Here is an 18068-nt window from a genome sequence, read left to right on the forward strand (position 1 = left end):
TAGGAGGAATGATTAATTCCAATCACCGCAATTTCTTCTTTTCCATCAGGAATAACAAATCTAACGCTTCCCACTCTTTATTTTGTTACAAAAACACTATCCTATGTTTCCGAAATGATTTTACTTGATTGTCAAAAGAGAGAGAGAGAGAGAGCAGAGGGAGGGGGGAAAAAAAACACTCACACAGAGAGGTTTTATGTAAAAAAATGTAATGGGCTTCATTCTTTGAAATAATCATGGGCTCAAGTTCGGCTCTCGGCTCAATCCAAAGCCTACTCATCTCAGACTCAGAAGTCAGAAGTCGGAACCAGAAGGAGTGTTGGACTAGTGTGAAGAATCAGACAGAAATGGCGGACCAAAAGAAACAGATGCGACTCCCAAACCTCCCCACGGAGGTCATACGCGAGATTCTTGGGTGGCTTCCCGTGAAATCCCTATGCCGATTCAGGTGTGTATCAAACACATGGCTCTCTCTAATCTCTGAATCCCACTTTGTGAATTCCCACTTCAACAAAGCCTTTGAGCATGAACATGTATTCCACCAAAGACGAAGAGTCCTCATTAGAGATGCTTGGCTATGCCGCCTTTTCAGTCTCAACCTTGATGAGTGTCTCAATCACGTAAATATTGACGATGTTGGTGATGATGTTTTAGTTGTACCCACTCAACTCAAGCGTCGTAGATTTACTAAGTTCGTGTTTTACTGCAATGGGTTGTTGCTGTTGAAGTCGTATTATGTGCTTTATTTGTTAAACCCTGCAACCAAGGAAACCAAGATAGTACCAAACCCACCAGAGCTATATATGTGGTCTAATGAGCTGTATGGGTTTGGATTTGATCTGTCCAGTCTAGATTACAAGGTGGTTCAGGGCGAGTTCTTTGAATTTGATCTTGGGTTTAGTGTTTATTCATTGAAAACCGGGTCTTGGCGAGCGATTGAGAAGCGATATCCATATGAAAGTTTACAACCTGGTATGCAGGGGAGACTGCTGAATGGGAGTATTCACTGGTTGGTTTGTAGAAACTACAATGATGTGCCATCCATGGTTCTCTTGTCTTTTGTTTTAGCAGACGAGGAAGTGCAAGAGATTCCACTACCGCCTGATTTCCTTGTTGATTTCAACATTGAAGATGAAACGTATTTTCTCGACGTGTTCCAGGAATGCCTGTGTGTGGGAAAGAATGATGCTTTTGAGTTTTGGGTCATGAAGGAATACGGAGTGATGAAATCTTGGACTAAAATAAGCATCTCCTTTCCATGTACTGAAGGGCTACATTCTGGTTTCATGAAGAAACCTCATCATCTGTTGCTGGATTTGCACCAACACCGTCTGGTCATGTACAATTTTGATGATGGAAGCTCTCGAAATCTTTCAGTTGGGAAAAGTTCCAAAGTTGATTTTGTTGGGTGCTACTTGGAGAGCCTCGTCTCGCCTAATCACTATCATATGACTGATGGAGAACATTAAGCATGAAGCAGATGTTGAGATGATAGGTAAAGAACACGAATCAACTTAATCTCCTTCTTCTTTGTTTTGCTGTTTATTTTGCTATACATTTTCTATGCACTACGAACAATGTATACATTTTCTATGCAATACGAACAATGTGAAATAGTGACAAATAGTTATAGTAGCGGTTGCCAACTTAACAGCTGGGATTAGATTTTGACTAAAAGGAGTTGGAAGACAATCATGCCAAGTAAACAAACTGATGTCTTTATGAAAATGGATTCTCTACTGCATCGCTATACGTATGCATTCCCTCCCTACTCCACAGAACATAGATTGGGATAACACTTAGATTAGATTATTGGTTTTGAGTACTTTTGTTTGTCACATTGGCTCTGTACGGAGATTATACTGGACAAAAGAATCAAACTCTGTTCCTATTAGTATTTCATTTCTTTCTTCTATTGACTTATATGAAATGCCTATTGTGATTGTGCATAACTCTTGTGATTCATTATACCTGTTCTTGTGCACATCTTATTGTTTTATTTTTCAAAATGGATTTCTCTTTCCTTGTGTCCATCACATTTAAATGACTCCTGTTTTGTTTTTACAAGTGATTCCATATATGACAAAGCTGAAATTTTTTGATAGAAATGACCACTGAAGACCTTGTGTGGCAGGCTTTCCACAGAATTATATATGTATCTATGAGACCGAGTATGGAATTCTGTTTACTCACTTTAAATTGAGTACCGTTTCCCTCCTTTTCCTGCTAGGATTGGAAATCCTGTATTTTACATATCCATATGATCGAGTCCTTGGGTTTCCGAAATACTGTAAAAAGAAATGCTTCAAATCATTGCTATTTGACTGGAAATTCTACTCTCACTGGAGGAAATGAGCTTGAAGACTTGAGACTCGGCTGGTTTAGCTGTTGTGATGCACAAAGTTGTTCGCATGATTTTGTAGGGACAATGCCATGCAAATTGGTTTCTCAGTACACCTCAGTGCTGCTGATCTTTACTTAATATGTTCCAGCTCCTTAAAGACTAATGAAGCAATTCAAATGAAACTTTGTAGGTCTGAAATTGTTGCAATTCATGTACTGGTTCGGAATATTTTCATTTTTTCTTTATTAGCTAGTGCTTGGTGTGTATTTTGGAGGGAGCTGAAGTTGATGTTATGAGTTATGACCATGGTAAGTGTGGGTTTGAAATGTATTTAACATTTGGAAATGCTTTTACCGACATGCATGCTATTTCAGGAACACATCTTTAAAGAAGATTGTGGTTTTATACTAAATCTGCTTCATGTTCCACCCACAAGAATCTGGAACTAGGAAAGATGGTGGGCAGAAATTACTTGAATCTGAAGCTAGATAATGTACATCCGCTGTAATTAAAAAAATCTATAAAACAAAAAAACAGAAAGGTATTCGAACTATTAATTTTTAATCTTAATTTTTTTAAACTATATGAATGAACTGATGATCTGCAATTCGGATCCCATACACGATGTGTTTTTCAATCATTACAAGCAGAGGGCTTGTATATGTGTTGCAATCAAGTAAAAGGTGGAGCAAAAGTAATAACTATGGTGCATGCTAGACAGTGAACAAATGAAAGAAAAAGCTTGCATTTGCACTCCGATTGAGAACAACGTAACATACTTCAGAGCTTAACTTGTAAGAGAAAGCTTATTCACTTGTGCATTCATGGTTGGAAAGTAAAGATATAATTAGAAAAGTGACAAAAGTTGGCGACTCATTCCCAATTTTACTGGAGCATTTTAGTTAGAACCCAACACATAATAAGTCTGTAAGTAGTTAAGTTGGGACAAGATATGTACAATAGTGAGTCACAGACCATATTTGTTGTTGTTTAACATTCATCTGATTAATAAGCATTGTCGCTATTAGTTTGGCCACGACTAATATGATTGCAACAACTATAACATGCCGCACCATCACCAGAATCCCTTGGACTCTCGGTTTAATATACTTGGCTATTTGGTCCCTTAGCCAATTTATCACCATTGTGGCTATTAGTTTGGCTGCAACTAACATGACTGCAACAACTATAAGATGCTGCACCGTCACCATAATCCCTTTGACTCTCGGTTTACTGTACTTCGCTATTTGGTCCCTTAGGAAGTTTATCACTTCTCTATCCATGGAGTTTCCGCCGATAACCAAAGTTAGTACCACCATCACCAAGACTCCCAACATCTCCAGTACCGATGGCATCTCACCAGAGCTGTCGTCCTTATCTTTTGAGTGTTCTATGGTTGCTATCTCCATTATAAACCCTATGAGACAAGGCTTCAAAAAACACACCAAGAATAGCAAAAAAAACTGCAGGTAATTAAGACACAGCAGAGGACAAACAGTTGAGTTAACACAAGGTCACACAACTGAGTTATCAGCTCTAAGTTTTGGTTTCTCCGATTTTGCTTGAAAGGATTTTTTCCATTCGATCACCTAAGGGGCTATTTATAAAGAGCAAGCAATCCTAAATATAACAGGAATAAATAAGGGGGAAACTAGGAAAACAATTCCTCTTCCTGGGGCAATAACGTGAATATATATCCTTATTCTTTTAGGGATTGTGGATTGTACATTACGCAATTTGGTAGCCATCCACAATCTAAGGCCCCTGATCATTTAAATTGGTTCCGAAGTGCTCCACTATTCTGTCGGTCTTTCCAAACATATGCTGCAGCCTACGGAAGAGACAAAATAATTTGACAATCCAAATGAAAATCTGAAGGTTCAAACTTTAGAGTTAATAATGAACCACCACTTCCAAATTTGTGTGTGTGTGTGTGTGAATTGTTTATAATTCGCATCAACTAGAAACAGTTCATTTCTTGGCTTCTCACATGCTGAATATGAGATCCTTTTTTTTTTTTTCTTTTCTCTAGATGTTAAAAACTAATACAAGCTAAAGGGGAGAAACCACTGAGGAAAACATGAATTAAACATTTCAAAATTATACTCTTAAATAATTTGCAGTTAATTAAGCCTTCATTTGCATCTTTAATTATGTTTGATTCGAAAGAACCTTTAAATTTGCTTTCACTGCAATTCTTGCAATTAAGCTGGATTGCTTGCTAATCTAAAGGAAAAGAGAGCTAGTGGCTGGAGATCGAAGAACTGACAATACTTACTTAAGCTGCTCAATCATTACTCTCTGTTGCCCTGGCCGGCCTGCCTTAATAGCCCAGTCCCAGGCCTGGCGTACTGTCGCTTCTTTAAGTTTCTACCTATAAACGGAAATAATTGAGCAAGCTAGATCTGGGATGTGAAAATTATGTTCTGAAAAACTTGATTGCTAGAGCGATCGATCGATGGAGCTTCAGAGATGCAGCTGGCTAGCTACGTATACGCATTTGGCAAAACAACAAATCAAAAGAACATATATTGTATTATAAATATTTGAAGACTGAAGTGTACATAAAGATCAAGTGATCGAGATCGTATCTATCAGAAAATGTCGATCATATTACCTCCTTTCATTGCTATCAAATCAACCTCACGCTCGACGCTTACTTGAACTAAAGCAACGATTCTGATTCCCAGACAATAGGCGGAGGGAATGAACATTGTCAAATTCCGTGCCGCAAGAACTGTTTGTTTGAGAGCATCTGATATGCACTTGTCCTGACCTAGTATTTGCCGTCACCACTTCGAACTTCGCTACCTCAAAAGTGCATATAAGATGCTCTCACAACAAATAGTTCTTGCGGCAGAAAACGGAATTTGGCTGGCTCATTAGTCCGGACGCTGATGAACCAAACGAAGATCGATTGTCATGGATCCAAGTCATCGACCGGGATTCCTTAGTAATGTTGCCAAAACATACATGGCATTCAAAAGGCCACAACAACGACGTGGTTCGAGATCTCCACCGACGCTCGTGGAAGGGCCCAAAGCATGTCCACTATGATAGTAAAAGTTTCTGAGAGTTGCACTTTGCCAGTTACCCCACCATGATTGTCGTCTGATGCTATCAAGAAGTATCGACAATGCCAATATGGATTCTTTGGTGTGGAGAAGAGAGGCCCCATATCTGATGTATACCTCGTCCCATTGGTGCTATCAAGGAGAGGACCAGATCTGCTTTCTCTCTCCACCTCATGCCATCACTAGGAGAAATCAGTTCATTGACTTTGAATTTACCTTATCCCATTAGGGATTATCCTATTTGATTATATTTTTACCTTGTGGAAAATGTATTTTACCAACACCAAGCAAGTTAAATACTAAATTTGGGGTTTGCCATTCAATCTATTGGTTTATTTTGGGGTTGGGTTTTTCATTCATAAGTTTCTTCCTTGTAAAATTTCTTTGACTAATCTCTTCAACAACAGCAAGATCAACCACAATATCATATACCCATTAGTTTGATAGTTTTTTTTTTTTTTGAAGGAGAGCTGATGCGGCTACCTTCAGGCCTTGATTAATGAAATCATAGAATACAGGAAGGGGGGGACATAGAGCTTTAGCCCCATATTACAATAAGTAATGTATTCTAACATGCACCAGTTAACAAAAAGTGCACGACTGGCTACTCTAATTGCTTTGACAAAGCAGTGACATAACGGAAAGATAACTCTACTAAGGAGAAGCATCATAACAAAAAGCACAGTTTTTCTACTATGTTGCCGCACGAGATCTAATCTGGCAACACTATGTTTCGTCCTGCCACTAGAAGGTTGCTCCTATTTCAAGACAGATAACCATCTCACAAGGCCAAGCAAGGCACACTGAGTATGCAGACAGGGATGAAGCCCATTATCGTCAACCATACTTTGATAGGGACTTATTGGAAACAACCAAAAAGCTAAAACAAAAAAGCAAAAAAAAACTAAAAGCAAGAGCCCACAATGGGGCCCAAATGCCATGTCCAGGCCCAAAAGGCCCGGGTGAGGAGTTGGTGCCATCCCTCAGCCCAAGCTCGCATCTGCATCATCAGCACCATATCGCCGCAACACCTCTAATGTCGGATCCACACCGCCGTTGGAACCCCGCCATCATCGGACCACCAACAGAAGTAACCACCCACCATCACAAACCCCAACCATGCTGTTGTTGTATGATCACTGATCTCCTCCAACCCATCACCAAATCGAGGTGCCTCTCATGCTTGCCCAATACCACCGTCGTGGATCCACCCATCAATCTGTTGGAGACGTTTGAAAGTTTTAAATGTCTGGTTGTTAGAGTTTGTGGTTTGGTAGGTTTCTTTCATTCCAAGTCAGTCAATAACTCCTATTGTTTAGGAGCTCATTTTGTTTCTGTTAGTATTTGACTATTTCCTTAGCTAATTACCACGATCTTAGTCTTTGTAAAAGACGTGGGCTGCATTTTCGTTTTTCTGTTATTTGTAATGGCTTTTAAGCCGAGTCACTTTTGTTATTGAATAACAACGATTCTGAGAAAGTTGGTGAAGCACTTTTGCTTAGAGTCTGGTTGTTCTTTCATTCTGGTATCAGAGCTCCGATTAGGGGCCTGATTAAGCGTGAGTAAAGAGAGTGAGAGAAAACCCCGAGACTGAGAGAAAGAGACTCGGGGTAAGGTTTTGAGATGTCGACATCTCAAGAGAAGTATCTTCAGGCCACCATACCTAGATTTGATGGTCACTATGACCATTGGTCTATGTTGATGGAGAATTTCCTGAGATCGAAAGAGTATTGGAATCTGGTAGATGAGGGGCTTCCGGTGTTACCTTGTGGAGGTGCAGCTGCTGCAACTGAGGCACAACGCAAAGCTTTAGAAGAGGCAAAGCTGAAGGATCTGAAGATCAAAAATTTTCTCTTTCAGGCAATTGACGGAGAAATTATGGAGACCATACTAGACAATGGGACGGCCAAAGCCATCTGGGATTCTATGAAGCAGAAATATCAGGGCTCTACGAAAGTGAGAAGAGCTCAGTTGCAAACTTTGAGGAGAGAATTTGAGATTCTACAAATGAAGGAAGGAGAAGGGATAGATGCATGCATACTTTGCACGCACTCTCACTATAGCCAATAAGATGAAGATGCACGGTGAGACCTTGACTCAAGTTGTCATTATTGAGAAGATACTTAGGTCTATGACCTCCAAATGGGATTATGTTGTCTGTTCTGTGGAAGAGTCGAATGATTTGGATCGACTCACAATTGACGAGCTGCAAGGTAGTCTCCTAGTGCACGAACAAAGGATGAAAGGGCATGAACGTGGCAGCGAAGAACAAGCACTGAAGGTTTCTTTTGAAGATAGAGTTGGTGGCAGAGGAAGGGGATGTGCAGCATTCAGAGGTAGAGGACGAGGTCGAGGGAGGCAGGGTCTTAACAAAGTAGTGGTTGAGTGCTATAAATGCCACAAGCTAGGGCATTTTCAATACGAATGCCCTAGTTGGGAGAAGGCTGCAAACTATGTGGAGTTGGATGAAGAAGAGGAGCTTCTTTTGATGGCTCATGTTGAACTTAACGATGCAAAAAGGGAAGGAGTCTGGTTTCTCGACTCAGGGTGCTCAAACCACATGTCAGGAAATAAGCAGTGGTTTGTGGATTTTGATGAGCAATTTTGGCATTCAGTAAAGCTGGGGAATAATTCAAGAATACCGGTAATGGGAAAGGGAAACATCAATCTAGAAGTTGGAGGAGTAACTCAAGTAGTGACTAATGTGTTTAACATTCCTGAGCTCACAAATAATTTGTTAAGCATTGGTCAGTTACAAGAGAAGGGGCTGGCTATTCTGATTCAGGAGGGAGCATGCAGAATCTATCATCCTAGAAAAGGTCTCATAATTCACACTCAGATGACAGCGAACAGAATGTTCGTATTGCTTGCCTCGGTAAAACCACAAACACCAAACTGTCTCCAAGTCACACCTGAAGACACCACTGATCTCTGGCATCGAAGATATGGTCATCTGAACAACAAGAGCCTTAGAACCTTGCAATACAAGCAACTTGTAAAAGGGTTGCCACAACTGAAAAATGCGAAGAAGGTGTGTACTGTATGCAACATCGGAAAGCAACATCGAGAGGCTATGCCAAGGAAAAGTCAGTGGAGAGATTCGTAAAGGTTGTAATTGATACATGCTGATATTTGTGGCCCCATCACACCAATGTCGAACAACAACAAGAGGTACATTTTGAGCTTTATTGATGACTATAGTAGGAAGAATTGGGTCTACTATATAACTGAAAAGAGTGAAGCATTTACATCTTTCAAGAATTTTAAAAGGGGAAGTAGGGAGTGGTATATGTTGTTTAAGAACTGACCGAGGTGGTGAATTCACCTCGTATGAGTTTAACAATTTATGTAAGGCTCATGGCATTAAAAGGCAGCTTAAGGCAGCGTACACCCCTCAGCATAATGGGGTTGCAGAACGTAAGAATCGAACCATCATGAATATGGTTGATGCTTACTTACAGAGAAGCAAATGCCCAAGGTATTCTGGCCAGAAGCGGTTCGGTGGACAGTGCATGTATTAAACAGAAGTCCTATGTTGCATCAAGCCAACCGCCGTGGATCCACCCATCAATCTGTTGGAGACGTTTGAAAGTTTTAAATGTCTGATTGTTAGAGTTTGTGGTTTGGTAGGTTTCTTTCATTCCAAGTCAGTCAATAACTCCTATTGTTTAGGAGCTCATTTTGTTTCTATTAGTATTTGACTATTTCCTTAGCTAATTACCATGATCTTAGTCTTTGTAAAAGACGTGAGCTGCATTTTCGTTTTTCTGTTATTTGTAATGGCTTTTAAGCCGAGTCACTTTTGTTATTGAATAACAACGATTCTGAGAAAGTTGGTGAAGCACTTTTGCTTAGAGTCTGGTTGTTCTTTCACAATCCACCAAAGAACAGAGACGAGGTCGGAATCATGCATCCTAACACCCACCTCCACCGTCCCATCCACCCATCGATCCCAACTCGCCCTCCCCAATCCAGCCTGGCTTAGATCCGCCCATGATGCAGTCGCACCCTTCAACTAAGAGAGAAAAACCAAAATCGATCCCCGACCCCGGCCTTTGGGCATCAAACAAACAAACGAAAATTAAAGATTGACAAATAGAACCGTCTTATTTGATTCATTCTCAATAGTCATGAGATGATCATCTTAAGGTGATCCTTTTGTTGATGGATGCTCCTATTACACTCGTAGTTTCTAAAGGATGAGAACTAACTATGTAGCATCTATACTGAGAATTCAAATATTGTCTATGTCATTAGTCCGACCCTTTGTAGGAACTTCCCCATAATAATGAATTTGCAAAATAAATCCCTTTATCATAAAGAGATTCATATTGTTCTTGACCCTACTTTACCATAATTGTTATTCAACAAGTAAAAGTTATGTCCTGGTCCGAGTGGGAAATTAACTACATACAATTTTTTTTCGAAATAAGTTGAAAAATTAATTGGTATCTTACAAACACAATTCATGCAAAAAGCGGATGAACAAATAAAGGAGGAGATCGATAGTTAGTTCTTGGCTACAAGGAGAAACTTCCAATCCGTCCTAACTTGGCCTAATTAATTAGTCGACAATCCCCCATTTCTCAATCGCCTTCGAGCTATATAGGATTTAATTCCACAAGCTATGAAAGACACCAAAAACACAACCACAGACTCTATGAAGCCCAGTGCACTCACTGCACGATCTAATATATGGTCCAAGAAGCCATCATCCCCACATGAAAACCGCAACTGCCACCATCCCGGCTACTTGTACCATATTGGAGTCAAAAGAAGAGGATAAAAAACTATGAGGATCGAAAACTTCAGAAGGGGCCTCAGAAAAAGCACACAGTCAGGATGGAACAGCAAAATACAAGTAACCAGAGCAAATCGAGGCCAAACAAGTACAACAATACTAATCAACAAGCGCCTACCAGAGAGAATAATTCAAACAACGAAAGCATCACCAATTTCCGGCTGCCTACACTAGAACTTTGAGGATCCTTTTTTTCCTAGGGTTTGTATGGTATTTACTATAGAGTACAGGTGAGTTACATTTCAGTCTCCATTAGTTTTAAATTTGCCAATTTCAACCCTATATATTTCTAGTTTTAATTTTTAAAACACCCTGGACTCCTTGCGAAAACAAAGACCGGTACCCGGGAACTATCGAGCTACAAAACACACTCGAACCCTGCAATCATTGTCAATCTACACTATACTACTCAATTCCCAAAATAGCCTTGTGTAAGATGCTCCATAGAAGTTTATCATGTGCCAAGACGATCAGTAATCTTGTAAACCAAGGGCAAAATTGTCAAGCAATAGCTCTGTTTCGCCGAGTGCGGGAAAATGGGTTTGAAGTCACAGGGTTTCTTCTCTCAGCAACTTTGCGAGCTTGTGGAAGAGTTGCTGCAATAAAAGAAGGCAAGCAGCTTCATGGCTTGGCGATCAAACATGGGTTCAATCGGGACACGATTCTAATGACGTCTCTTCTTGACTTGTACTGTAAATGCAATGAGATCAAAGACGCCCGCCATATGTTTGATGAAATGCCTGAGAGAGATGTGATTGCTACTAATTGCATGATTTCTGGATTGTGTTGGTCTCACTTAACAATGGAAGCGATTGAATTGTTTAATAACATGTGGGAAAGAGACGTTGGGTCTTGGAATTCACTGATTTCGGGTCTTGGGCATAACTCGGAAGGAAGGACCGGGTTGGCTTTCTTTGAGAAAATGAGATTGGAGGGAGCTGATGTTGATGTTATGACTGTGGTAAGTGTTCTTTCAATTTGTTCTGATCTTGCAGCGTTGCGTAATGGTAAACAAGTACATTGTTTGGTGATGAAGTATGGATTCGAGTTGTATTTGCCGGTTGGGAATGCTGTTGTTGACATGTATGCTAAATGTGGGTGCATGGAAGATGCTTTTGTATGTTTCAGGAACATGCATTTGAAAAATGTGGTTTCTTGGACTGCTTTGATTGCGGGTTATGGGAAACAAGGCCAGGGAATAGAAGCTTTGAAGGCGTTTGATGCAATGGAAATAGAAGGTGTTCGACCAAACAGAATCACATTCTTGGGTGCCTTGTATGCGTGTAGTCATGCAGGTTTAGTACAAGAAGGATGGAGGATTTTCAACATGATGGTGAATAAGTATTCGATAACACCAATGATGGAGCACTATACATGCATGGTGGATCTCCTAGCACGATCAGGGCATTTCAACGAGGCCTATAGCTTCATCGAGAGGATGCCTATAAAGCCAGACCCAAAGCTTCTCACAGCATTTCTGAGCTCATGTTGCTCTCACAAGAATTTAGAGCTAGGAAAGACTGTTGGGCAGAAATTGCTTGAATCACAACCTGAAGAAGCAGGAGCCTATATGTTGCTATCCAACTTCTATGGGCTTGTCGGAGACTTGCAAGGTGTGACAAAAGTGAGAAGATTGATGCTAGATAGAGGAATAAGGAAAGAAAAGGCAAGCACTTGGATTGAGATTAACAAAACAGTTCACAGTTTTCAATCAGGAGACAGATCCCATCCCCTAAGTAAAGACATCTACAACTACTTGCAACATCTTTTTCGGAAGTTGAAAATTAACGGGTACGTTCCAAACACAAGCATGGTAGTGCAAAATGTGGATGAACAGACAAAGGAGGAGATAGTTCTCAGTCATAGCGAGAAACTGGCAATTGGACTAGGCCTAATCAGCACACCTCCAGGTACCCGTATCGTTATAGTTAAGAACCTGAGAGTGTGCGCAGACTGTCATGTGGTAACTGGCTTAATTTCAAAGATTGAAGGGAGGGAGATTGTTGCAAGGGATTCGAGTCGATTCCATCATTTCAAAGATGGACTATGCTCTTGTGGAAATCATTGGTGAGAGATTTTAACTTAAAGGCCACCTCTTATACATCTATGTGATGATCATTGTGAGTAGAAAGCACTTGTAGGAAATAGAAATCCAAATCCTGTAGGAAAGCACTCCGTTAGAAGTGTTTTCTATTGAAAGTGCTACTGTATAAAAGCACTTGTAGAAAAAGCCCAAAACGTGGTCAAAGAGGCCCAAGGCCCGTAGTATAGCAGAGTCATAGAGGTGGAGGACCGGAGTTGAGCTAGATTCTTCAGGTCCCAGCCAGCATAGAAAAATTTCAAACAAAGACGGCTAATATGAATCGGATTCTTCTCTCCGACCAAAGCCCAATTATTCCGCCACCTCTATCTATCTCTGTGTTTTCAACAAAATCGATTCCTTTACCTGTTCTTTTCCTCTTTGGCTTTTCATTCTCTGTGATTCAAATACATTCCGTCATGCTTCTGTAGTTGGTCCTAAATAACTCCAAAACTTGACTCAGTTCTATGGACAATTCAGTTCTTACAAATCCCACAAATTCTGAGATTCCGGTCGATCTCTTCGTCTCCAAGAAACATCCAGGCCTGCCACGTGGCGACTTGGGTTTCCTGGATTCCGCTGGTAACGTAGTTTTCAAGGTCACCCATCAATCTCTGAAGTCATCATCCAATAAGCGCGTGTTGCTTGATGCCGCTGGAAATCCTCTGCTTACTTTGTGCCTCAGTAATGTGAGTTGTGTTTCTAATTGTTTCCTCATAGATTTTTTTTTCTTTTCTTTTGGTAATAATTTTTGTGTTTCTTGGGATTTGTAGAGTGGATGTTGGCTAGGATATAAGGGCGGTCAAGCTGAGGAGAATCAGTTGGTATTTAGAGTGCAGAGAACGAAAAACAAACTTACTCGAATTGAGCTGGAGGTGTTTATTGGTGGTGAGATTTCAACAGAGGAAACCTGTGATTTTAAAGTGAAAGGGTTCCCGTTCCAAAAATCATGCAGCATCTATAGCGGCAATGACATAGTTGCTCAGGTATGATTGGTTATTTGTGTGTGATAAGCATTTGAAAATTGAAATGACTTCTAGTATGCGAATGTGTAATGGTGCTAGACTTCTGCTAATCAGGGATGGTTCTGTTTGATAAAGTTCAATGAACTTTGAAATTATTGGGTGAAACTGAAACTGTGTGACAAACTTGGTGCAGCTAGTGTAGAAAATCTAGATTATGTGTCTAAAGCTATTAGCACAATTAGGCTCCATTTCGACACAGTAATTTCAAAACCAGGTTTTCATTCGACACTAAGGCTAAGTTGGTTGAAAAGTTAATAAATTATAGACCATTAGATAAATGCAATTGATATAAATTGTACCGATACAGTTCAAAATGAATACATTATAGAACATTAGATCTGAAGTTACTACATGTAAGCGATCGTTTAAAGTCCATTAGCTTTGTCTTTTTTCTTCTAATTCAAATCTCGATAAATAAGCTAATAGTCTAAGCTTTATAGTATTAACTATTGACTAAATCCTTAGATTTGGAGTTGCTCCATCCAAATGGATCCTCATTTGTCTTTGTAGAAAGAGTACTGAGAGTTATTATAAAATATGAATCCCCCTGCATAAAGATGGGCTTGGTGGCATTTGCAACCCAGTTCCATGATTGCTGTAGTGGTCTATTATGAGGGAAAGTTTGATCAATGTAGTCTATGCTTTGATCAGCATCTTTCTTTGATATAAGTGCGACCATTTGCATAGTAATGCTTTTTTTTTTTTTTTGGGTTGAGTGCCATTGATATAACAGGTTGAAGTTAAAATTGATCACCGATGGTGTTATTAAATTAATAACAAGTTCTCCAGTCCCAATAACACCTTGCATTTCCTTATGTAAATATTTGAGCAAGTTCTCTGCTAGTTGATAATGAACATATTCATAGAATCTCTTGCTTAATCTGATTCTGTAAAGAAGCATGTAATAATATAGAAGGCTTAGATATTGACCTCTCATTAACCCATCTGTGTTTAGAAATTTGTGTAAGGTGTTCTTTCTTGGTTATGAGTTAGTCTTATTCTTTTGTTATGTCTTGTTGCAGACTAGTCTTATGTACAAATTGCACCAGCCTTTTCCTAAGAGGGGAAAATTTCGATTGACCATCTTTCCTGGATCTGTCGATCATGCTTTGGTTGCAGCCTTAATTGTAATATTTCTTGATTGATTAGAGATTATAGAAGAACTTTAAGCAAAAATTTGAGTATTCTCCACACGCAAAATTGAAAAAGGTCAATCTCTGAACTTCCCTTAAAGGTGATGAAGAAATAGATCAAATGTATCCTCACTACATATACCTTTGAATTGTTCTAGTTCTAGATTTTCTTTGCCTTATTTTAGTTCAGTTTAGCAGAAAATGGTGTTTGATGACGAGTTAATTAGAAGAGTATAAAACACCATATCCATTACAGTGATTATACTATTGAAATAATACTTACTGTGATTTGCTGATTCTTCCGTGGAGTAGCTTTTCCTTTGTATATAATTCGCTCTTTCATTCTCTGCTGCAGGTGCAAAGCTCTAAGTTCTTTTAAAGTTTGCAGATCAGATTTTCTATTTTCCTGTTTCTATGTGTTAAATTTCAAATCTAGTCATTCTATACCCAGTACATGCATGGAGGTGTTCCTATACAATATGCCACAAGACAAGATAGTAGAAAATGATTTTTCTCTCTCTGAATTTGGATTGAGAATTGGGAGATCAAAGAATGCACTTTGATATAATATCTTCAATAATAGTTTCTTTATCGTCAAGGAGAATGAAATTTACACTTCTTAATTTGCAATCCACACTGTTTTTATTTTTTGTTAAAATTCTTATAAAAAGACAAAATTTAAAGTTATTACAGACACAATTTTGAGTTACTAAAAAATGAATTGTAAAATGGAGACCCGACCCGGCCCACAGCAAAGCCCATCTCGGCCCTGCTCATTGGGCATGAGGCAGGGCTAGGGTGGAGGGTTCAAAGCCCAGACCTGGCCCATGAGCCGGCCCATTATATGCCCATTAAAGTCCACTTGGCCCAGCCTTATAAGCCCAGCCCGAAAGCCCATTCAATTCTAGTATTAATATTTTTTATGTAGGGTTTTTTTCTCACTTATCCCGTTAAGTTTTTGTTAATTTCTCCTTATCCAAAACACTCTAAGGAAGTCTTCCCTAATACTCTATTAAGTTTTTTTTTTTTTTTTTTGAGACTATTTTACCCTCACCCCTTTGTTACTTAGAGAGAAAGAGAGAGAGAGAGAGACCATAGGAGACTTCGCCGGAGCCCAGTCACATGTCGCCAGATTCAAGTTGGCCATTGCCTGAATCCGGTAATCGGTTGTCGGATTCCAGCTAACTTTAGCCTGAATCAGGTAACCGGTCGTCGGATTCCGGCTAACATTCGCCGAAATCCCGTCACCGGCCGCTGCCTATCGAACTTTTCTGAAAACCTTGCCGAAGGTCTCCAAAGAGGTCGTCGAAGATCTCATAGGTCGCCGGAAACATTTATTGCCCCAATAGTCTATTGCCCCCCAATAGAACTTTCGATCGCCGGAATTGGAACTAATCTCTGTAAAATTAGACAAATAAAACTTTGATTAAGGAAAAAAACGAAGAGATTACATCAATTCAAAACATTTATTGCCCCCCAATAGAACTTTTTTTTTTCCTTTTCTTCTGGCCTTCTACCCCATTTTACCCCAAAAAAAAAATTTGATTTGGGCACCCAGAAAATACTCTGGGCACCCACATCATTTTCCTTCGCCGGTTAGCTCCAGTCGTTGATCTGTAACCTCCAGCGCCTCCAGAACCTCGACCTCTCCAACAACTCCCTCTCCGGTTCCTTAGACAAAGGTCTGAAAAACTGTAAGCAATTTCGGAGATTGATACTCGCCGGAAACAAATTCACCGGCAAAATTCTGAATCAAAGCAAACCCACCGTTATCTTGCCTCTGCTGCCCAACCAAACCCACCGTAACCGTTCGCCGGAAACAAATTCACCGGCAAAATTCTGAATCAAAGCAAACCCACCGTTATCTTGCCTCTGCTGCCCAACCAAACCCACCGTAACCGTTTTGATTGGATTGCGACTGGGAGCGATGACGACGACAACCCAGTCAGGCGAGTCGAGTTGAGGCGGCTCCTCGATTCGGATCTTTGCGTTGGTGCCCTGTCGGATCTACTTGGTGATGTTGCCGGATTTGTGAAGGCGATGTGGCAGGGAGGAACAGTGAGTAGAGGCTGCTGTTGGCGCGGCCTGGAGGATCCATTTTCAAAGTTGGGCTCGGAGGAGGAGGAGGAGGAGGACATAATATAAAGGGACCTTGTCGGAAAACACGGGTAAACCTCGCCGGAGACCTGACTGTGATGAGAGAGAGAGAGAGACTGGTTTGTGCAGATCAGGCGAGAGAGAAACTGGATCGGGGTAAGGAGAGAGATAGGGAGTGGCAGTGATTGTAATTCTGTAATTGTGTTGAGGGCAAAATGGTCATTTGGTGTTAAATTGTGTAATTGAGATAATTTTGGCCAATTTTGCTGGGGTTCTGTTTTGCCACGTTTTTTGATGGACTGGGGTTCTATTTTTTGAGGGAGTGGCAGTTACTGATGTTGAGAATTGCCAGTTGAAGTTCTGTTTTTTGATGAACTGGGCATTGGATTTTGGTTCAAGTTTGAGTTTTTTTGTAATCAAATGTTGCTGTGAACCTACAAAGAGTGTTTGATTCATTGGTTCAAACGTGTTCTTTCCCCCAAATTTGGCTGCATGGAAGTTTATGGTTATTGGCAATTGAAAATTGTGGGTGGTGGTATCCAGTTAGCCTTTTTTTGTTCAAAAGGGAGAACATATATGGATTTGTGGGTTGTTGCACCGCCTGGATAATTGACCAATTATTGGCAAAAACTTTTGAGGGAGAGGATAAGGATGGCTTGTTACATTTTTTCTTTTGGGGATGCAAATCTGGAGAAATCCGAGTCCCCAAGCTAGTACGCAGTGAATCCACCTATCTCATTGCTTCATATATCATATGCCCTAGCATTGATGCATTGTTACCTGCTAGGCATTGATCAAAGTTTATTAGACGAGAGGCATTGTAGGACAATGAGGGAGGTGTAGATAGCATATTAGTTATTTATAAAAGTAAGGTGGAGGTCTATTAAGTGGGGAGGTCCAAATGCCAATTTTAGAGGTATGAATAGAAACTCCCTAAATATAATGAGCTCGACCCTGCCCACCCAAAAAGCTTGGCCCGGCTTGGCCCTCAAAAGCCCGTAAGGCCATGGCCTTGATTTTTAAGAGAAGCCTGACCTTGCCTGCCCCGAAAAATAAAATAAAAAAACGTTATGGCCCTGCCCGGCCCATTGACACCCCCTATTTCCAGTGCTAGGAAAGACATTATTGTAGACTCAAGGGAGGCAATCACATCATTTTCAAGCACCTTAAAAAAGACTGAAAAATATAAAGTAATTAGGATTGTGAAAATGATTTTTTTTTTTGTTGGGGAATTGTTTTTTTTTTTTAGTCAAATAATAAAAATATATGTAATAATGTTTACATTAAAAACGTACAACCAAAACAGACTCTTCTCCTCCAACGGTTCCATAACTTCTCCAACAGTGATTACATGGTTCCAAGCTCACATATGCTGTTGCATTCTCAGCCACATTGCCAGCATATCTCAGATTAAGGACCTGTACCATTGGAATTCCTCAATATGTGGTTGGCCAGCTTTAGGGTGAAAGCCTAGACCAATAACCTTGCCATCCTTGACAATAACAAAACCCACC

The 18068-nt window shown here is 40.1% G+C and overlaps 3 protein-coding genes across 5 annotated transcripts; all 3 read left to right on the forward strand.

Annotated features, from left to right (window-relative positions):
• Positions 1 to 281: 281 nt before the first annotated feature.
• Positions 282 to 2725, forward strand: LOC133731783 (F-box/kelch-repeat protein At3g06240-like). 3 transcript variants are annotated; one of them, XM_062159188.1, is made up of 2 exons: positions 282 to 1495; positions 2106 to 2725. In XM_062159188.1, the coding sequence occupies exon 1, from the start codon at positions 348 to 350 to the stop codon at positions 1467 to 1469; it is 1122 nt and encodes a 373-aa protein (XP_062015172.1). In that variant the 5' UTR covers positions 282 to 347; the 3' UTR covers positions 1470 to 1495; positions 2106 to 2725. The 3 variants fall into 3 exon arrangements, with proteins under 3 accessions (XP_062015172.1, XP_062015173.1, XP_062015171.1); XM_062159189.1 differs by having other exon boundaries at positions 2231 to 2725; XM_062159187.1 differs by having other exon boundaries at positions 283 to 1495; positions 2135 to 2725.
• A 7363-nt stretch (positions 2726 to 10088) lies between these two features.
• Positions 10089 to 12301, forward strand: LOC133734365 (pentatricopeptide repeat-containing protein ELI1, chloroplastic-like). The gene has a single exon (XM_062162000.1). It carries the CDS (start codon positions 10656 to 10658, stop codon positions 12288 to 12290), a length of 1635 nt encoding a protein of 544 aa, XP_062017984.1. The 5' UTR covers positions 10089 to 10655; the 3' UTR covers positions 12291 to 12301.
• Positions 12302 to 12429: 128 nt separating this feature from the next.
• LOC133734366 (protein LURP-one-related 7) lies at positions 12430 to 14755 on the forward strand. Its single transcript, XM_062162001.1, has 3 exons — positions 12430 to 12988; positions 13073 to 13285; positions 14347 to 14755. The coding sequence occupies exons 1-3, from the start codon at positions 12767 to 12769 to the stop codon at positions 14467 to 14469; spliced, it is 558 nt and encodes a 185-aa protein (XP_062017985.1). The 5' UTR covers positions 12430 to 12766; the 3' UTR covers positions 14470 to 14755.
• Positions 14756 to 18068: the final 3313 nt, after the last annotated feature.

This window comes from Rosa rugosa, chromosome 2 (genome assembly GCF_958449725.1).
Source record: "Rosa rugosa chromosome 2, drRosRugo1.1, whole genome shotgun sequence".
Taxonomy (NCBI): domain Eukaryota; kingdom Viridiplantae; phylum Streptophyta; class Magnoliopsida; order Rosales; family Rosaceae; genus Rosa; species Rosa rugosa.